This window comes from Phascolarctos cinereus, unplaced genomic scaffold (assembly GCF_003287225.1).
Source record: "Phascolarctos cinereus isolate Bilbo 61053 unplaced genomic scaffold, phaCin_HiC Scaffold_4;HRSCAF=312, whole genome shotgun sequence".
NCBI classification, from domain to species: domain Eukaryota; kingdom Metazoa; phylum Chordata; class Mammalia; order Diprotodontia; family Phascolarctidae; genus Phascolarctos; species Phascolarctos cinereus.
Genome location: NW_027555847.1, coordinates 634,760,400 through 634,783,168, shown reverse-complemented (window position 1 = coordinate 634,783,168; position 22,769 = coordinate 634,760,400). Strand labels below are relative to the sequence as shown.

Genomic DNA, 22,769 nt, shown 5'->3' with positions numbered 1-22,769 from the left:
TATACTTTGTAATACTGCACTAGACTTCAAGCTTCAAAAGGGCAGGCATGACCTATCCTTTGAATCTTTTCCAGCACCTCCCAAAGTTCCCTACACATTTAATGAGATCTACTTCACAAATCTTTATTGAAGATTATTGAAGAATGTGTGCCCAAGATCACACATTTAATCAGCATAAAACCTGGGACTTGAATCTGTTTCTTGACCTCCTTCTCCCCCCAGGCTTCTGTTCTTTCTACTTCAACAGGATGCCTCTGAGAATATGGAGTAGAGCATTTGGAGCTGCATGAACATTCTGAGGCTACTGGGGTAGGAAAGAGCAAAGAAGTGAGACTTTACTGTTTCTGGGTGTAAACCCCAACTCAGTCACTCACTGGCTGTGTGACCTTGGGCGAATCACTTTTTCTATTAAAAATAGTATTAATAACACATGCCTCCCTGCCTTACAGGCTTATTTTGGAGTATCAAATCAGTTAAGTGTGGAAAGGCATGCTGTAAACTGTAATGGGTCATATAAATATCACCTATCTTTTTTCTGTCTATTGCTTTTGAGTAGATAACCCCCTTCTCTGTGTGTGTTTGCGTGTGTGTGTGTGTGTGTGTGTGTGTGTGTGTGTGTGTGTGTCTAGGAGAGAGAGAGAGAGACAGAGAGAGAGAGAGACAGAGAGAGAGAGAGAGAGAGAGAGAGAGAGAGAGGGAGAGAGAGAGAGAGAGAGAGAGAGAGAGAGAGAGAGAGAGAGAGAGAGAGAGAGAGAGAGAGAGAGAGAGAGAGGAGAGAGATTTTGTAAGTCTGTTTTCCCTAGATTCTCTTTTTGGAACCAGAAGAATGAATGTTTTGAATTAGCTGTCAAGGGATTTGCCTCATGAATTTACAAATATTACATAAGATGTTGACACCTTTGCTGCCAACACTCATAATTTCATCCACACTCCCATCCTGCCAGGCAAGTGCATCCTTCAGCCTATTCTACTACTCCTGTCAAAGTCCCCATGCTGTCCTGCAGTTATAAATAACTTCTGGGAGAAGGCTCAAAGAATCACAGAATCTTAGAGCTGAAAGGAACATCAGAGGGGATCCATTTGATGACAGATAGTACAGGATGATATGTAAGATCACTTTCATTTCAGACACTCTATGACTTTATACCCCTCACCCACACTCAGTTCAACAATTCAATTCAATAATCATTGATTAAGTTGCTTTCAAAGCACTGTGATGTGCACCAATGAAAAAAAGAGAAATGAATCAGCCCTTGCTTTCAGGAAATTTATGTTCTACTAAGGGGGTTCACCATATCTATATCTATATATATCTATATCTATATCTGTATCTATATCTATATCTGTATCTGTATCTATCTATATCTATATCTATATCTATATATATCTATATCTATATCTATATCTATATCTATATCTATATCTATATCTATATCTATATATAGAGAGAGATGGGAAACATATCAAATATAATTGAGAAAGAGAGAGAGAGAGTGCATTAACAACTGGCATCATCAGGAGAATACCACCCATAGGAGGTGGTATTCAAGTTGTGCTTCGAAAGAAGTCAGAATTCTATAAGACAGAGATGAGCAGAGAAGTGAGAAATTCCTGACAAAGTCCACTGAAAGACTTCTAATGATTGAAAACTCTGTACCTCTTGAAGTGGCTCATACCTCTTTTGACCAGCTCTATTTGCTATGGAAGCCTTGCCTTATAATAAACTCAAATGTGCCTCTCTCTATCTTCCACTCCCTGTTTCTAGATTTGCCTTTCAGAGTCAAAGAGAATCGATCTAACACACCTTATATTCCTCCTCATAATTGAAGGCAGCAATAATGCCCCATCTCCTCCTTTACGGAGTTATGCTGTCCAGGTTAAACATCCTCAATTCCCAAAACTGGTTCTCATGTGGCTGTAATGCAATTATATGATTAATTTGATTCCTCAAATTAAAGGGACACAGTGAAGGAGGCTTGGGGGAAAACAAGAACATTGAACTGGGAGTTTGGGCAAGCTTTTCTGGGCCTCAGTTTACCCATCTGTAAATTGAGAGAGGATTACAAAAGCTCTTTCCAGAACTAATAGGCTATGAGTCTTATAAAGAAAACATCTGTGGAGGCTATTCTGGTGAAAACCCTCATTGTATCCAACGTGCAGAACAAAGCGACATGTGTGTACTTGGCAAATGTTCCCACTAATGCTGAACCACAGACCTGTCCTGATCCCTTCCTGTGACACATTCCACAGCCTGTGAATGGTTTTTCCTGTTTCCTAGTTGCCTGATCAGGATGCATGAGAAATTAGGACAAGGACAGGAATGTTAGGTCAAATAAGATCATAGAATTTATACCCCAGGCTCAGGAACAATAGCCCCTTACATGGATACAGTACTTTGTATTTTACAAAGCTCTTTTACCCCTATCACATCTCTGGGGCAGGATCCTAGCATTTAAGAGGCAAAAGGGACATGAGAAATCATCTGGTCCAATGCCTTCATTTTAGAGATAAGGGAGATGAGGTCCAGAATTTAAGCGATTTGCTTAGTCAGCAAGTTAACAAGCCAATTTTATTAAATATTTTTTATGTGCTAGCCACTGTTCTCTACACACAAAGCCGGGATGGATAAAACTGAAATAAAGAACCCAGGCCTCCTGACTTTCAACCCAAGTCTCTTTTTGTAACCCTATACCTACAGTAGCTTTTATTAATAATATAGGAGAAGGCAAAGCAGGCACTTTCACCAGTCAATGATAATTAACAGTAATAACTAATGAATAATAACATAAATAACTATTGATAATAATTAATGATAATTTGTATGTATAAAGTACCTTGCAGTTTACAAAGTGCTTTCTTTACAATGACTTCACAAAGTAAAGAGGATGAGCACTGTTATTCCAATTTTACAGATGAGGAAACTGAAGACGATATGTTCAATATTACACCCAATTAACTACCTACTGATAAAGCTAAGACTAGCATGAAGATCTCTAGTCTCCTAGTTCAGAGCTCTTTCTGTGATAGTATCTCTCTAATAGGATGTCTCCCTACCCCAGTATGGTAGAAAGCTGATAATGTGAGCTTATGCCTCTTTCTCCATCATCTATTCCACTGCACATATCAGGAACACCTCAAAGCGTTCTTGGTTCTTAAGATCTGCAGCACAATCCCATTGACAAAGAGGTTCAAAGGAACCACAGGACTGAAGAAGGACAGAGGTCATCCCATTTTCCCAATTAAAAGAGAGAATAGACTGTGTTAAAATATAAGTCCATGAGCTTGACCTCAATTCCTGGCAAAATCTAGGTCATATTACTAAAGGGATAGTTAGTGAACATTTAGAAAAGGAAGTGATGATCGCAAAGAGTCACCTTGGTTTCATGAAGAACAAATTATGGCAGACTAACCTCGTGTGTTTTTTTTACAGGGTTACTACTTGACTCTTTAGATCAAGAGGATGCTCTAAATATAGTTAGCCTTGATTTTAGCAAAGCATTTCTCTCATGAAATTCTTGTAGAAAGGTTAAAGAGATATGAGCTGGATAAATGGTACAGTTAGGTAGATTTAGAAGTAGTTGAATGATGGACCCAAAGACTCATCATTAAGGCTCATGGTCATCTTGGAAGTTCTCTAGTGGAACATTTCTTGGCTCTGTGATTAGCCTTGAGCTAATTAGTGTTTTTACTGATAGCTTGGATAAAAGCATAAATGGCATACATTTCAATTGTATAGATAACCCCAAACTGCCAGTGGATGAGTCAGAATGCAAAAAGATCTTGACAGGTTGTAACACCAAGTTGAATCAACTAAGAACAAAACTTGATAGGGATAAATGTAAAGTCTTACATCTGAGTGAGAGAATTAACTTTAACTTCACAAGCACAAGATGGGGAAAGCAAAAGATCAGGGAGTTTTAGTTAAGGCACATCAACAAACATTTACTAAGTATCTACTGTGCCAGACATTGCTCTGGAGATATAAGGAATAGCAAAATCAAAATAAAACAAAACAAAAGACCCAGCCGCTTCCCTCAAGGATCATACAATTGAAGGGAGGAGATAACATGCAAAGAACTATGTACAAATAAGATAAATTGGAGATAATCTCAGGATGACAGTAGTTAAAAATAAAGGGGACCAGAAAGGCTTCATTCAGAAGATTTTTGCTGAGACTTAGAAGCCAGGAGGGAGAGATGAGAAGGGGGAGAATCCCAGGTGTGAAGGACAGCAAGTGAAAATGTGTTATTTGAGGAAGAGCAAGGAGGCCAGTATCATTGGGATCAAAGCATATGTGGGAAAAAGTAAGATATAAGAAGACTGGGAAGATAGGTAGGAGATAGTTGATGAAGGGCTTTAAAAGCCAAAGGCTTTTGATTCTGGAGGTAATAGGGAGCTACTGGAATTTACTGAGTAGGGGGGAAAGAGCAACATGGCCTGACCCCTCCATTACGAAATTTACTTTGGCTTCTGATTGGAGGATGGATTGGGCTAAGGAGAGACTTGTGGCAAGCAGACCCACCAGTAGGCTATTGCTATAGTCCAGGCATGAGGTAATGAAGGCGTGAACCAGGATGGTGGCAGTGTCAGTGGAGAGAAGGGGACATATTCAAGAGATATTGTAAAGGTAGAATGGACAAGTCTTGGCTACAAGTCAATTACAACCTCAAGGTGAGTCAACAGCATGATGCAGCAGCCAAAAATGCTAGCATGGAGTTAGACTGCACTGAGAAGGAAGGAAATGCATTTATTAAATGCCTACCATGTGCCAGGCCTTATGCTAAGTGCTTTACAAATATTCTCTCATTTGTTCCTTACAGCAACCCTGATAGGTAGGTACTATTATTATCCCCCTTTTACAGACAAGAATATTGAGTCAGACAGAGGCTAAGTGACTTTCCTAGAGTGTCTGAGGCTGGGTTTGAACTAAAGCCTTCCTGACTTCAGACCCAAGGCTCTAGTCACTCTAAGCACCACCTTGGTTTTAATAAGAGAGGCATAGTGTCCAGGCCCAGGAAGCTGATAATACTTTCGTATTCTTCTCTTATCCAACCAGTATCTGGAGTATATACTATCCAATCCAGGGAACCATCTTTTAAGAAAGGCATTATTGATAAGATGAAGAGTGACCAGAATATTAGAGGACCTTATGATTAGGCCACATGAGGACTGTTTGTAGGAACATTTATTTTCTTCATATATTTAAGGGGCCAATACATGCAAAAGGGATCAGACTTGTTCTGTTTAGCCACAGAGAATAGTTGTGGGATCAGGAGCTAATATTGTTCTTGCTGAAGCTACAAAAGGCACATTTGGGCTTAATATAATAATGAGAGTTGTCCACAAACGAAATGGACCACTTTGCAAAGGAGTACAATTCTCTTGCCTGGTGGTCCTCCAGCAAAGGCTGGGGAATCACTTTTCCTGTATATAGTAGTGGGGATATTGTTCAGTTACTGGTTGGACTAGATGGCCCCTGAAATTCTGGGAATCCAGATTTTCTGATCTCTATTTATATTGGCATTGTCGTGTATCAGGGCCTTGAAAACAACACAGAAACCCAGGGAAGCCCGTTTTGTTTTAAAAGAATGAGGACAAATTCTCTCTCTCTCTCTCTCTCTCTCTCTCTCTCTCTCTCTCTCTCGGCAGTTTTTTACATCTTTCCCTCAAGTAACCTTCCTGTTCCAACACCCTACTGCTTTCCTTATACACTCCCAGTAGTAAAGTTCTGCACATCATAATACTCTCTACTAAATTTTGCAAAGCTGCCAAAAAATCATAACAACACCAAATTTAAGAGCTAGAATGGACCTTAGAATCCAGAATGTTAGAACCCGGAAAGGAGCATGTTATAGAGAAACCTCTCTTTCTTCCTTGCAGATTTAGAAGACTTTGGATGCGGAATACTGTGTATACTCAGGTTATATACAGTTAGTTTTGCTGAACTGCTTCCTCTTCTTCCTTCTTTTTTATTCTTGGCTATAAGGGACAACTCACTGGGTAAGGCTGTCAGGGAAAGATTATATTTAGATAGGAAGATGCTGTCAAAAAAGATCAATAAAAATGATACAGCTGTATGGGATATTGTAAGGCCTACCTTAGCCCCCAGAAATTGTGCACTGATCCATCTCATAGAACCTAGGTCTCCTGGATCCTAATTCGTTCATCTTTCCTCTATATCTACATGTCTGTCTCTGGGGAAGTCAATTAACATCTGTTTGCCTCAGTTTCCTAAGCTGTAAAATGGAGATCATAATACCATTCTACTTCAAAGAGTTGTTGTGAGGATCAAACGAAATAATATTTGTAAAAGCGATTAGTACAGTGTCTGACACATATTAGGCAATACCCTATTTTCTTCCTGCACTGGATGGGAGAGTCTCTCTCTTTGTATCCCAAAAGTAGGGTTTTAACTCTAGCCAACAGAAACTTCCTCAGGCTACAGTGTATTGGGGGGACTGCTCCAGACCCCACACTTAAGGCATTCTCCTTTACACATTGTCAATAGCTGGGCAATCACTCAGAGAGGTAGCCAGTTAGGTAACAGCTTGACCAGCTCGTACTAACAAAGACTAGAAGCTCACACACATACTAAATACATACATATACACATATATGCATGCCACATTGATTGACACAGTACTTAATAAATGTTTATTGATAGATTGGTGCACACATATATACATACCTCCATGAAGGCGTACATACACACACACACACACACATACACTCAGTACAATATATAAATTAGACATATACATATGCACACAGTTATGAATATATGCAATAGATATAATATACACTACATACACAAATGCATACACATACACATGTGTATATGCATACATGTGTATTGTATATGTGAATACATATATGTGTGTATGTATAAAATCATCCTTTAAATCTTCCACCAGCATTATAACCCTCTGCGTCCTTTTCCCACACACACATCAGCTCAAGTTACAGTTCTTGTATAACATCTGTTTTCCTTGAATATCTATTCTTGAAGTTCCTTTCAAAGCAGTGGTCTGCATATAGCAAGTACTTAAAAAGAGTTATTGGATGAGTGAATGACTCTACCATCCAGCTTTCACCTTACAATGGTATTGGAGCCCATGGAGATGCAGAGAGTGATTTGTCCCAGGCTTTGCCTCCCTAGGTTCAGCCCCAAGCCCCACACCCTACTCAGATTGGTCCTGACCATGGCTTACTTTCACATGAGGGTCGACCTCCAGTGACTCGTGTTCCTGGCACCTCCTCACCATTCTCGAGCACACACCAGCAGCTCTCCTGATCCTGGTCACACTGCACTGGGGAGAATCGCCCATCCTTTTCTACACAAGTGGGGATGTATCCATTGCCAGCTTCCCTCAAGGTGGCTTTTTCCATTAATACGGTACAAATGCTAGGGCCTGAAGGCAAAAAGACAACCCAAGGTCACTTAGAAACAGAGAGGAACAGACAATAACTTTCATTTCATCATTCATCAAATATTCAAAGAAGTATAAAATATGAAGACTACATTTAAGAAGTTTGCAATCTAGCACAGGAGACAAGACTCAAAATCACATGAAAAGTTAAATAATACAAGAATTAACAACACATAGGAATAGAATAAAAGATAACAGAAGACTTCCTCCAAAAAGTACCCCCAGCTTAATGTGAACACCATGATATGTGTCTAATTACTTACAAAACAACAGACTTTATTTATGTCACAGGGGAAAGGCAGCTATTGATAGATTGGTGCACACACATATACATACCTCCATGAAGGCGTACATACACACACACACGCACACACATACGCACACACATATACACTCAGTACAATATATAAATTACACACATATACATATGCACACAGTTATGAATATATGCAATAGATATACACTACATACACAAACGCATACACATATACACGTGTATATGTATATATGTGAATTATTATTATAAAGGAGAAGAGGAAGACTAAGGAAACTTCCTGGAAGACGTAGCGTTTGAATTGGGCTCTAAAGGTAGGAGAAAAATTCACCAGCTGAAAAAGGGTACAGAGTGCATTCCAGACATAAATCAGAGGCAGTAAAGGAGGCAGGGATGCCCAGGTCCTGTTGGAGAGAGGATTATCCAGTTTGACTGGAGCTGAGTTTGAGGGTAAGGATTACTTCATTTCTGTGTTTGCACCCCTAGCATCTTGCATAGTGCCTGCCACAAAGCAGGCACTTAGTAAATGTTTGTCAATTGATTAATTTACTGATTACATGGAGGGGAATGGTACAAGGCTGAATAAATTTGTATTTGATTTCTAGTGTAACATTCTGTACCTACTAAAACTTTGCTTTCTTATGATTCTGATGTCTATGTGTGTGTATGTGTATGTATATATGTATATGTGTTATATATGTGTGTGTATGTGTATAATACATACATATATTTCCCCCCCTTTCAAACCAGACTAGTAACTCTTTAAGAATAGCCAATACTCAAAGGTAAGCTCTATGAGGTTCCAAGCATAGGAAGCTCCTAATCTGAGAACTTCTTCCACCAAACCAAATCTCAATTGTCCATCCTTCCACAGATAAGTCCTAGGTAGCTGCTTGAGGCATATAGGCAATGTAACTTGCCCTGGCTTACCCTGCTACTGCCATAGGTAGGATATAAACAAATTCAAGGATAGAAGGCATCCGTTTATGTCTAATTACCCCAATGTATCTCATCATTAAAACAGCACTTAGATCAAAGGGTAGTCAAGAACAGTGTCAAGAACAGAATTCTCTGATCTAAACCTGGCCTTTCCCTTAAACAGCCCACCCCCATTCTCAACCCCTCCCCCAAATGGAATCATTGTCCCTTAGATGTGCTCAAGAGTGCTGGAAGTACAGAAGGTGTAATTCTACCTGTAGGATTCAGAGAGAGCCTGAAGACAGGCTATAAAAGGTAAAGAAGGAAAAAAGGAAGGAAGGAAGGAAGGAAGGAAGGAAGGAAGGAAGGAAGGAAGGAAGGAAGGAAGGAAAAAAGGAAGGAAGGAAGGAGGGAGGGAGGGAGGGAGGAGGGAGGAAGGGAAGGAGGGAAGGAAGGAAGGAGGGAAGGAAGGAAGGAGGGAAGGAAGGAAGGAAGGAAGGAAGGAGGGAAGGAAGGAAGGAAGGAAGGAGAGGAAGGAAATATAGTTTGGTTAACTCTCATGCATGCCTTGAATGGCCAAAAGCAGCAGGAAGCATCTAAGGGAGAAGTGCAGTGGGCTCCCTCTCTGTGGGCTTGGCTCCCTGCCAGACTTGCATCCATCTCTCTCTCTCTCTCTCTCTCTCTCTCTCTCTCTCTCTCTCTCTCTCTATCTCTTTCCCTTTCTTTTTTTCTGAACTAGGCTACCTCTCTCTTAATTTCTTTCTTTCCCCTGGTGGATTAGATTCAGCTACATCTGAGTCTCTCCCTCTTTTGCCTTTTTTCTCCTTTCTAGTGTTTGGGATTTGGAACTGGTAGAACTGATAAGACATGTCACCTCATGTCAACTAAGGTGTGGCACCGATTTGCAGTCCTAGAAGGAGAGGACCATAGAATATTAGAGCTAGAAGTGAGCTTAGAGGCCAGAATTTTAGAACATGGAACTTGTGTGAGCCTTGAGTTGCTATTCTGAGCCAAAGCTTGTTACATTAGCATTGCCAGAAAACGCTGTCATGACGGAGGGCTAGGTATTTTGTGATAAGTCTGGTATGTTTGACTCCTCTGTGTGTGTTGAGACTGTTCTATATGCCAGGAGAATACTTGTGGCATTTCTGCCCATTTTTTAAAGCCAAACTCAAATGCAGCTTCCTTTGTGCAGCCTTCCAGGATTTACTCCAAACACCCACTCAGGAACTCCTTTCCCACCTCAGGCCTCGTAAAGCAATTTGTTTTATACCTCTAATGGACTTACCACACATTTTTTTGTTATTAAAAATATTTGGGTTAGTTTCTTATCTCCCCCATGAAACTATGAGTGCTACTAGGGATGGTGTTTAATCTAAATTTTACATTTACCATGACATGGGATATGGTTTTTAATAAATATTTGTTTTACTGAATATTCAAAGCCTCTGGTATATGACATAAGGAACTTACCTAGGGCACAAAAGTTCTTGGATTCTATTCCACCATTTACTAACAGAGAAAGGCAATGTGAAGGAGACATTTCAATGTAGCATCTGGATGATGTAGGCCTACCCCAAGAGGCTGAACTGCCATAGTTACTTACACTGGACGCTGCTGTTAAAAGGGAGTTGACCAAATCGTACACCCTCCCCAGACATGGGGTTCACACACCAGGTATTGCTGTCTGATTCCTGGAGCTGGTTGTATTCTCCTGTCTAAAATAAAAGCATGACAGCTTTACTGCTTCTAAGCTGGGCACTCAGGTACCAAGAAGCCAAATCCAAAAGGAGAGTTGGGCTTCTCAAAACTAAAAAATATTTATTGGAAAAAAAAAAAAGAAAAGAAAAATAGTATTCGCATGAGAACCTGATCACCGGCATCCTGAGATGTCAGTGGAATTTGATTTGCTACTTCAGTGGAGATGGGGGGAATTTGTTTGTCAAAAGCAAATCATGCAGAAATGCAGCTTTCTAAATAGTTTCTCTGGCCTCTGGTGACATTGAAATAAATAACAGCAATAAAAATAGGATAGAATGTGCTGAAGTTTTTTTGTTCTAATTTAAGAAATGTGGAGTCTTTCATCCTCATTTCCCAAGCAGAGCCATAAACTTTCAAAGTTGGAAAAGACTTTAGGGAGTGTCTTGTCCAAACTCCCCCATTTTATCAGAGGAAGAAACCGAGGCCCAGAAAAGAAAGGTGGCTTGCTCAAGGTCACACAGCTCTACAAGAGTTGGGTCTACACTACAGTTCTCCTGACTAACCTCCTCCAAGCTCTCTCAGATGCGCCATCACCTCACCTTGATGTAACACTTTATAGAAAGGCCATGGGGGAGAGCAGAAAGAGCCTCAGACTCTTAGTCAACAGACCTGAGTTCATACTTTGATGCTAACAGGTTGTGAGGAAAAGTGTCTTCATCTCTAAGCCTCATTTTCCTCAATGTGAAATGGGTATAATAATATTTGTAGTACTCCACAGGGTTATTATGAATTAAGTGGTTTGTAAACATGAAAGTGCCATAGTGATTGGCCACTTAATACAGAGTTCATGCTTTACAACAATCGTGTGAGATAGACAATGCTTATATTGCTATCCCCATTTTATGGATGAAGAAAATGAGGCCCAGAATAAATGGTAGACCTGACCTGAGCCTACCTCTCCTGGCTCTTGGTGAAGCACTTTTCCCACTATACCACACTATCTAATTTCCCCAAAAAAGTTAAGAAACTGCTGAAGTTATTGGAAAAATCCCCAATTGCGTTAGCTTTTCTTTCCTCCAGTTGTATGGCTTACCTCCAGACAGGACGGGGTGAAAAGGTCTCCTGGAGAAGCACCACCTTCAGTGGCCCCTTGTTCCCAGCTGGAAAGCAGCCCATTGGTCCGAGACTTCTCACATGCTGAGGGGCCTGTTGGAGATTTAAAGGTATCCTGAATTAAAAAGAATTGACTCCTTATTTGCCAAGTTCTGAATAAAACAAAATTGTTTTCCTCCTGATCCTGCCTCTCTCAGATACTGGAGTGCCACTCTACTAATGACTAGAAGGGAGCTGCATTGCTAGGGTGGCCTGGCTAGCCAACATGGGCCAGCGTCCCATCTTCCACAAGCATTTCTTCTAATAAAATTCCAGTCAATAAACATTTATGAAGAATTTCCAAAAGTCATCGAGTTTCAGAACTGGAAGGGACCCCAGCAGCCATTTAATTCAACCTATGCCCAAAAGGAATCCCTTAGTATAACATACCCTACGAGTGGTGAGCCAATCTCTGCCAGAAGGCCTCCAGTGATTGACCACCTGAGACAGGCCATGCCATTTAAAAGAGTTCTGATTGCTAAGCCGTTTACCCCAACTGTATGTAACCCAAATCTGCCTCTTTGCCACTTCTGTCCACCACTTCTGGTTCTGCTCTCTGTGGCCACACAGAACAAATCAAATCCCTTTTATGTTTGATTTCCCTTTAAATGCTTGAACACAACTCTTATAGAAACTAGAGGCCAAGAGGCCAAATGGGTGTGATCAAGGTCCCACAAGGAGTAAGAGAATATTCATAATAATAATATAACAACTCATAAATACTGACATAATTTTGATTAGAACCCAGGTCCTCTGACAACAAATCTCGAGCTGACTCTGTTGTACCATGGTGTTGCATGTAATAGGCACCTTAATGGATATTTGTGGAAACGAAGTGAACTAAACTGAACTGAGCTGACTGATATAGCACTTAAGTCATGGTGGACAGTGGCTCCCAGAAACTGTCACTTACACTGTGGCAATCTTGTGGAACGAGCAGCCAAGGAGTCTGCAACATATTGGCCCTTCTCATCCACACACCAGCAGTGCCCTAGAGAAAAATCAACAAAACCCAGGATTAAAGAATTTTCTTCTATTTGTTGTTGTTGTTCAGGCATTTTGAACCGTGTCTGACTCTTCATGACCCCATTTGGGATTTTCGTGGCAAAGATACTGGAATGGTTTGCCATTTCCTTCTCTAGCTCATTTTACAGATGAGGAAACTGAGGCAAACAGGGTTAAGTGACTTGCCCAGGTTGCATAGCTAGTAAGTGTCTGAGAACAGATTTAAAATCAGGAAGGTAAGTCTTCTTGACTCCAGGCCCAGTGTTTCATCCACTGTGCCACTTCACTGCCCGTTGGTATTTGTATCATCCAATAAACAAGTTAACAAATTCCCCTTCTTGTCTTATGGATATACCAGTCAGGTGATATCTCTTTTGAACCTTCTTTCCCCTAGCATATCAGAAATGTATAGTTCCAGTAGTCAGAAGAGACCTTAAGATGGCATCTAGCCTAACACCCTACCTTCATATCTCTGTTTTGCCGATTTATAAGAGAGGCAGCACTAGCCTGGGAGTCAAGAGACCTGAATTCAAATTCCATCCCACCAACTGCTAACTGTGTGACCTTGGGTAAATCACTTATCCTTCTGAGTCTTGTATCTGTAAAATGGGAATAATAGTACTGATACCAGCTGCCTAACAACCATGTTTCATGGTTTTACAAGGCACTTCAGGCCTCTTATCTCATTGACTGCCACAACGACCCTGTGAGATAAGCAGGGGCAAATATTATGACTCCCACTCTACAGGTGAGAAAACTAAGGCTCCAAAAGGTTAAAAGATTTGTTCAAAGTCTCACAGCTATTAAGTAGAGGAGCCAGATCCTCCATCCTGGTTTTCTGGTTTCATATCCAGTTCTTTCTCCATTACACAAAGGTTCTAGTGAACATCAAACGAGATGATATATGTAAAGAACCAATCAACCAAAGAACAATCTTTACTGAGCACCTACTGTGTGCCAGTCCCTGTGCGGGATTCTGGGTATACAAAGACAAGAGTGAAACAGTACCTGCCCTCCAGGAGCTTACATTCTCAAAGGGCAGACAACATGCACAAAAAAGTATAGGCAGAATATATCTTTGCCTGATAGTAAGGGAAAGCTTTATGGAGAAGGTAAGAATCGATCTGGACTTTTTAAAGAGGGGTGGATATTGCAGACATTTACTAACTGTTTGACCCTGGGCAAGTCCCTTAACCCTGTTTGCCTCGGTTTCCTCATCTGTAAAATGAGCTGGAGAAGGAAATAGCAAAACACTACAGTATCTCTGACAAGAAAACCCCAAATGGGGTCATGAAGAGTCAGACATGACTGAAAATGCCTGAATAATAACAACAAATAACTGTGTCGTTGGAGAGAAAATAATCACTAAAAAGACCTTAGAGATTGAAGAGTCCAATTCCTTCATTTTATAGAGAAGCCTATAGGAGGGAGGCCATAGGTTAAGCAACTTTCCCAAGGGTACAGTGGTAATGAGTGGCAGAGACAGGAATCAAAAGTTCAAGAACTCCAAATTTATCATTCTTTCCCTTGTATCACACTGAGATATTACTGGTTGTAGGGATTGTATGATTGGAACCAGACTACAGAGGACTATGACCACCAGGCTAAGGGGTCAGAGACAGAGAAGGAGAGGAAATGTGGTAGAGAAAGATAAGAAGTCTGGGCATAGTTTGACCGACATCTTAGATTTTGGGAAATCAGATTTCAAACAGGCCACAAAAGAGATAAGACATGGACTGAAATACATCAAGGGAAGTCAGCCAGGAGGGACGGGAGGCAGTCAAGAATGAAATTCTGAAGACAGGGAAGCAATTCCAGTGATGGTGAAAAAGGGGATTTGTTCTAGGAGACCACTGTGGATACATAAAGGACTTGTCAATCAATTTAGATTTTTAAAAGTAATATACAGAAGATAGAAGTAAGCCCAGATATCACACAGCATGACAGATAGTAGTAAACTATTTTTGTAGTGTGGTAAAAATAGTTTCAAGAATGTTAAATTCAAAATGAGCTGAGTGTGGCAAAAAAGCCAAGGCCAATAAAAAAAGAAAAATTGTTTTTTTAAAGCTACATTGGAAGGAAAATAAGGATCAAGGGATAGGATCTTTGCTTGGGATGGATGGGACAATGATAACTACCAATGGAAAGAAAGTAGAACAATTCAATTTTTACTTTGTTGCTATTTTTTCTGCAAAGAGGAATGACTTTTACTCTGGGAATCCCAGAGCAAAAACAATCAACAGAGCTGTCACTCAAGATCATGAAGGGGATGATAAGGGAGAACCTAATTCCCCTAAACTAATTCAAATTAGTGGATGACCAATGTCATTGGGTCCTGAAAAACCTGGTAGATGTGACTGCTGACTCACTGTCGGTGATATTTGAAAACATCAGGAAAATAGGAGAGGTACCACGAAACTGGAAAAGTAAAAATATTGTCTCAGTTAAAAAGAGAAAGACGGAGAGGAGAGGGGAGAAGAGAGGAGGGGAGGGGAGGGGAGAGGAGAGGAGAGAGGAGGGGAGGGAGGGAGGGAGGGGAGGGGAGGGAGAGGAGAGGAGAGGAGGGGAGGGAGGGGAGGGAGGGGGGAGGAGGGAGGGGAGGAGAGGGGAGGAGAGGAGAGGAGAGGAGAGGAGAGAAGAATGCAATCCAAAGGCCAATGACCTTGGTTTCCATTCCTAGCAGTTTCTGGTCTTCAGGCAGAGGCTATGTGTTATACATAAAGGAGATTTGTTTGGTTCTGAGTCAGATTAGAAGACCACTAAGGTTCCTTCCAACTCCCAAATTCTTTGATATTGCGATTCTGTGTTGCATTTTATTATGTAAACAATGGGAAACTATTAAGTTTGGGGCAGAGGCAAGGATATTATGAATGAATAAGTGTTCATTAAGCATTTGGTTTGTGCCAGAAACAATCTGCTAAGAGCTGGGGGAAGGGTGGAAACCAGAACCAATGTCATTGCCTTCTTTCAGAATCCAGTGTTCTTTGTACTCTAGTTTGATACCCAATAGGGGCTTTTCTGGTGTTGTTCAACTACACAGTGGTTTTAAAGCAGAGCTACCATAAAATTAGAAATAGCATCATACGTTTGAATTTTTGAATGGACACCCCATTCAGCTGCTTCAACAATACATATAGAGGATGGAAATGAATAGTGGGAAAACAGCAATGCTTTCTTGAGCTAACAGCTCTCCCAAAGAGAAGAAAATGTCACCAAGTTCAACCTCTCACAGCCAGCAACATGGCAGCACTCTGCCTATCTAGAGTGCTGACATGCAAAAAGCATGAAAAGAAAGGACCATGAGGAGTTGTCTTTTCTCTCCAGAGGTGAGTTCAATTCTGAAGGAAAGTCAGACCACAGCTTGGGGAGCTCTATCTAGCCTTGGCAAAACCCTTTCCTGAAGTGTCACCAGACATTACTTTCTTCCTTTCTCTCAAAAAAGGAAATCATAGAAAGTTTCGTGAAGGAGGTGACAGTTAAGTTGGAATTTAAATGATGAGTTGTTTAGTCATTTTCAGTTGTGTCTGACTCTTTATGACCCCATTTAGGGTTTTCTTGGCAAAGATACTAAAGTGGTTTGCCATTTCCTTCTCCAGCTCATTTTGCAGATGAGGCAACTGAGGCAAATAGGGTTAAGTGACTTGCCCAGGGTCACACAGTTACTAAAAAAAAAAAATAAAATAAAAAAATAAAAACCCCTTTCCTGAAGTGGACAGATATGACCCCTTTCCTTCCCCAGGATGTCCAGAACTGATCCTAGCTCTTGAGGACAAATGGAGACCAAACCACGTGGACACTTGACCTTGTTTTCCCACTCTTACATGAGCCAGGTTTGTTTGACTTTCTAGGTGATTTATCACAAAAGTCAGCTACCTATAGGGAGAAAGCATGTTATGAGAAAAGTGTAATAGGAAAAGAACTGTTCTTAGAGTTAGAAGATGTGAGTTCAAATCCTAGCTTTGCCACTAATTATTGCTATGACCTTGGGCAAGTCATCTAATTCCTCTAGGTCTCAGTTTCCTCATCAGAATATAAGAAGGTCCAAGTAAGTGACCCCTAAAAACTTTTCTAGCTCAAAATCTATGCTTTTACGTTCTATGTTTAGATAGAAGTAGGATGGTATTTGGCTTACACTACCATCCAAAAATATTCCAGGGGACATTGGATATGGGGAAGGATGTGAGAAGGGAGAAACTGGAGTATAAAACGGATGCTCTTGATCATGAGTCTAGTTATAGATATTTTTTAGTTTTGATTTTAGTAATTAGGTCTCCGTCTGTATCTCTACCTTAACTCAGATCATACTGTCTCCTGTGTCTGAGAATCATTTCCCACCCTGCTTGTTTCAGAGTATTCTAGAACCTCATATTTGGAAGAGACCACAGAAGCCATCTAGTTCAACAAGTGGGGAGCTATTCTAGAGAAACTGCAGATGGATGCAGTCAATGACTGTTGGATACAGATGCGGCTATAGGGTAAATCACACAGTACATTCCCCAGCCCTACCAATTTGCTCAACCAAATAAAATGAAGTTTAAATAAATATAAAGGTAGCAGCCCCTTTTGTAATAGCAAAGAACTGGAATCAAAATAGATGTCCTTTGACTGAGGAATAGTTAAATAAATTTTAGTCCATGAACATAATGCAATATTGTCATGTAGTAAGAAATGATGATTATGAAGAATTCAGGGAAGCACAGGAAGAGATGTGAACTGATGAAGAGTGACATAATCAGAACCAAGAAAACGATATATACAAACACCACAATAATGCAAATGAAAAGAACAAAACAAATGAAATGGAAAGTTTGTAATTATAAAAACCAAGTTTGGCTCTGCAGAAGAGCTGAGAAATCACAACTCCTTTCCAGAGAAATGTGAGAAATCACATCTTTCACTCCCTGCAGAAGTGGGAGAATGTGGGTATGGAACATTCCATTTACTGTCAGACTTGGCTGATGTATTGTTAGTTTTACTAAGCCGTATTTTTCCTTTTTTCATTCTTTATTAAAGGGATGGATGGCTCACTGGGTAGAAAAGAGCAAGTGGATATATTTGACTATGAAAGTGACATGAAGACAAATGCTATTAATGTTTTAAAATAAAAACATGAAGATTAAGAGCATTCTTGAAAGAAGTGAAGTATCACAAAAATCTGGTTGGTGGTGAAGGGGATGGAGGCAGGGGGTATGCTGGTGGCTCTCTGAAAAAATATTCACACTTTTAAGTTTAATCTGTATTATTAACATTTTCTCCATCCATCACTTTCTTAAGTCTAGACAAAACAACAAATCAAGCCTTGATTTGTAGCATTTGCCAATTTCTAAAGTGTAAATAAAAATTGAAACAGAAAATTTCACAATCAGCTTTGAGCCAGTTCACCCTGGCTCCAGCACACCCCTGGGCTGTGGTGAGGGTGGTACAGCATTCGGACCCATACCATCTTCTGCTTCAATGATACATACTAGGTGGGAGGAGGTAGACAAAACCAGGAAAAGATATTTGTATGTACTTGGCAAGTTTGAGTAATGTGTTCCCATGTACCAAGGTTTGCCATTTACCAAGTGATGATTCAAATTCAAGACTTCCTCGTAAAAATTAGAATTATCACTAAACAAATGCCTACATTCCACAGAAAAAAGATGGGACATTAAAATATATGCATTTGGCTGCCTCTCCAAATATGAAGAGGTGGGGCTAATATGTGGGAGAACTATGGATGTGGAATTTCTCATATCCAGGCCAACATGGCTGCTTTGTTGGGTGGTTTTGCTGAATGGCTTTTTTCTCTTTCTTTTAGGGGATGACTCACTGAGTAGGAGAGAGAAATAGATCTCTTTGGAAATAAAAGGGATACCAACAAATGTAAACATATAAACATATAACTTATTAATTATAGGTGTAAAGATATCAATATTGATAAAAAATAAGTTATTTTAATATCTTAAATATTAGGCAAAACAAGATAAATAAAAGAAAAGTGTGTGCATTTGTATTTTTCGAAAAGCATTAAAATAGTTCCTCATTGTGTTTTTTGTTTTCATTGTGTTTTCATTGCTAGCTTCCTACCTTGCTCTAATCTGGACTCAGAATTGGGGGAAGATAGAAATCATCTCCCTTTGCTCTTGCTGTCTCCCTCCCAGAAATGGGTCTGGTGTAGGAAAGGTGCATTTGCATGTTGAGAGGGGAGTGTCATGGTTTCTTATTATCTAGATCTATGCTAAAATTTATATAGCAGTTAAAGATTTTCAGAGCACTTTACAAATACATCATTTGATCCTCAAAATAGCCTTGAAAATGGGTGCTATTATAATCCCTATTTAATAGAGGAAGAAATTGAAGCTAAGTGACTTGTCCAAGGTCACACAGCTAATAAGTGTCTGAGATTGGATTTGAACTCAGGTTCAGCACCCTGTCTACTATGCTACCTAGATAGAACCCTAGAATGTTACAGCTGGATGAGACCTTGGAATTCTGTTTTACAGAAGAGGAAATGAAAATCTGGAGAAGGGAATTGTTATACCAAATGCCACATAGAATTACTCTAAGGTTTTGTTGTTTTGCTTTGTTTTGTTTTTTAGTACCAGCTGATAGAACCATTTCTCCCCCAAATTTCCCCAGCAGCCCTTCTGGTTGACTTCCCATCTAGAAGCAGCACAGAACTCCCAACGTATTAGGTCTGAGCCCAAATACTTCTATTCTCCACATCTTCAGGATGGTTCCAAATGTGTAAATAACATGAGATTTTCCGTAGCAGCTCTGACCTGGTCTACCAATGTGGCAATAACTACAATATTATCCCAAACAGCAGATGCCTTACCAGTACTTTCCGAGCACTGGAGAGGCTCCCAGTTACCCAACCCATCACATTGTGGGACATATGGATGATATCCCAGGAGGGTAGCTTCTTTCACAGGGTTTCCCAGAGCAGAGTAGCTTCTCTGATAGAAAGAAAAAGCTGTAAAATTTAAAAGAAAAAAAAAGTATAAAAGAGAAAGCAATATGAGAGTTCATAGATATCATTAATTAAGAATTATTTTATGTATTTAACAGGAATGTATATGTAGAGCCTATAGCAGATTACACACTGTCTTAGGGAGGGAGTAGGAAGAGAGGGGTAGAAAAATTTAAAACTCAAAAGCATATGGAAGTGATTCTTGAAAACTAAAAATAAATTAACAAAAAAGAATTATTTTACCTTGGTCAAATTATTGGGGGGGGTAGCAATATAACAGAGAATTGTGGGTGTAGTTCTCTAAGAGAGGACAGCTAATACTCCCAGATAATCTCACATATATCTTCACAGAGTTTACAGAAAAGACAGGTACTAAGAAAGGGTTACCATGCAGAAATAGAATCCTATAGCTGACTACAAAGTGAAGTTCAAAGGTGGTAGTTGGTTACCAGAAAAAAGCATAACCCCTTGAATGTTGGGGTCCTGGTGCAAAAGCCCTGGTGACCCAGGGCTAGTTATAGATCTGTGAGAATCTACCCCAGAAGATCTTTAGAAATGTTGGTTGTTAGAATAATGTTAGAAAAATGGTTGTTACAATAATTCAGCTTGACTCCAAAGAAGAGAGGATAAAAATTTACCTCCCTCCCTTCTTTGCAGAGGTATAGAATGCTGGATATACTATTAAACTAGATTAGAAGGTAGGTTAGTTTTTATGAACTGCTTCCCTCCTGCCCCCCTCACTTTTTTCTCTTTTCTTACTCTTTAAGGGATGGCTCTGAGAAGGGAAGGCATAGTGATATATCTAGAAATGAAGGGGATATAAAACCAAAAGGGATCCATAAAAAATTTAAAAGAAATGTTTGTTCTATCATTTGAGAGGCCACATGCCTTAGTGGAAAGAACACTGGACTGAGAACCAAGAGCCCTGTGTTCTAGGTGTGGCTTTGACTTTATGCCATCTTGATCAAGTGACTTTCCTTCTCTGTGCTTCAGTCTCCTCATCTCTAAATAAGGTCATTGAATGGAATGGCACCAAGGCTCCTCTCCACTCTAGCATTCTAAAACCAATAAACATTCAAATAATCTGTCCCCCTAATGTAAAAGAGAGCAAGCCCTTCCACCCCCTTGACCAAGTGCGCTTCTTCAGGTTGGGGATGGATGAGGTATCTTTGGTCTTCTTTTTACAGCTTTATAGAATAAAACTACTTTTGATAGATTTTAAGGTATAGTGTTATATTTCTTTCAGGCCACTTTCCCATACATAACCAAATTTAATCCTTATAATAGCTCTTCAGACAAGTTGTACAAGCACGGGAAGTTCTCATTTTCCCTGTCTCACCATTTCTTCTCCTTTGAAGGATTATCATCGGTATCACCCCACCTAACTGGGATGTACTCCAAGGCACTGTCCTAGGTCCTAAGTCTCTCCTGATGATTTCATCAGCTACCATGGATTCAATTATCATCCGTATGTACATGACTCCAAAATTTACATATCCAGATCTACATATCTCTCCTGAGCTCCAGTCTGGTATTGGACATTTCAAACTATATCTTGCAGACACCTCAAATACATGACTAAAACTGAACATACTACTCCCTATCCCTTTCTGAAGTTCCCTATTTCTGTTAAGGGGAACACTGTCCTTCCAATTACTTAGGTTCACCATCTTGATGTTATCCTCAACTCATAGCCCATATCCATTAGATTGTAGGCTCCTAGAGGGCAGGGATGGCCTTTCTTTTTTATTAATTGTATCCCAGTACTTAGCACAGTGCCTGGAACACAGTAAGTACTTAATAAATGTTTATTGGGTAATCAGTTGCTAATTCTTTTTGATTCGACCTCCATATTTCCTTTTGCATCTATCTCTTTTCTACCTCTCACTACTCATGTCTTCATCATTTTTAACATGGATTGGGACATTACTGGCCTCAGACACTCATCAGCTCTGTGACACTGGGAAAGTCACTTTGCCTCAGTTTCCAGCTATAAAATGGGGATAATAACAGCACCTCCCCCCAGGCTTGTTGTAAGGATCAAATTAGATGATAACTGTAAAGTACTTAGCCCTGGGCCCAACACAGAGTAAGTGCTATGTAAATATTAACTGCAATGATTATTATTCCTGGTCTCACTATATATTACTCCCTTCCTATACTCTGCAATTCCCCCTAAAATGGCATTTTTTTTCCGTTCCTCACAAACAGCCCTCTATCTCCCATCTCCATATTTTTTCAGTGGTTGACCCCATACCCGGAATACATTTCCTTCTCATGTTTGCCTCAGTGAATCCCTCATGTTTCAAGACTGAGCTCTAGCCCCACCTTCTACATGAAACCTTTCCTGATCCCCCACTTCTAGGGCCCTTCTTTCCAAATTTATCTTGTATTTTTTGGTCTTTATCCCCTGTACATTTCTACAGGGTATATGTTGTCTTCCTCAATAGAATACAAGCTCCTTGAGATCAAAGGCTTTGCTTCCCCAGTGCCTGGCACACAATAGGCACCTACTAAATGATTGCTAATTGATCATTATGTACTTTCCTGACAACAATTCTGTGAGGTAAATACTTTATCTCTGATTATTTCCATTTTATAGATTGGGAAACCGAAGGTCAGAGAGTTTACATTCCTTGCCCACATCCATATAACTAAGTGTTGGACCTGAGACTCAAACCTATATTCCCCTTGCTCTAAATTCCATTATGTGAAAAGAAGTAGCCAGGACTGGGCTAGTCTTCCCAGGAAGAAGGGACTGCAAGTCCACCCCAGCCTTGAGGAAGGCAGATTAGAGAAGCCTAAACCTGAGGGTATGGAATAGGGCATAAGAAAGATTCCAAGACATACTAGACTGTGCAGCTATTCGAAGGGCATAATCAATCCCACGGAACAGCTTGTTTGAGAACATCTCCCCAGATGGGAAGGAGACAGGACGGGAGAGCTCGTCATCGCTCAGCAGGATTCCCTTAGCCATCAGAAAACTCTCCCCCAAGGCAAACTGGGAGCTGTTGGAAGCCCTGATGATTTCTTCTGCTTCCTCAATGAACTGAACAACTTGGAGTCTCACCTCCTCACATGCACCAGGACCTGAGGAAATCCCACCAAAAGAAGCAGATTTAGTCAATATTAAACACCTGATTATTCTTCCCAAGAATTTAGAAGATTATCATATGGATATTATGTTGTTGATATTAATATTATTTATGTAGACACACAGTATAGCATAGTAGATGGAGAGCAGACCTTGGAGTCAGAAGGACCTAGGTTTAATTCCTGCCTGTGACAAACCTTAGTTCTCTGAGCCTGGACAAGTTAATTCACCTCTGAGTGC

At 40.2% G+C, this 22,769-nt stretch overlaps 1 protein-coding gene across 1 annotated transcript in view; it reads right to left on the bottom strand.

The window, feature by feature from the left end:
- TG (thyroglobulin) overlaps positions 1 to 22,769 on the bottom strand; it is a 364,454-nt gene that overhangs the window by 314,220 nt on the left and 27,465 nt on the right. Inside the window, exons 11-16 of the mRNA XM_078151800.1 lie at positions 22,286 to 22,525; positions 19,301 to 19,438; positions 12,389 to 12,466; positions 11,417 to 11,529; positions 10,229 to 10,340; positions 7,212 to 7,412 (exon numbers count right to left, since the gene is read on the bottom strand). Of these exons, the coding sequence (XP_078007926.1) occupies positions 7,212 to 7,412; positions 10,229 to 10,340; positions 11,417 to 11,529; positions 12,389 to 12,466; positions 19,301 to 19,438; positions 22,286 to 22,525 (882 nt within the window). The remainder of the gene's footprint in view (positions 1 to 7,211; positions 7,413 to 10,228; positions 10,341 to 11,416; positions 11,530 to 12,388; positions 12,467 to 19,300; positions 19,439 to 22,285; positions 22,526 to 22,769) is intronic.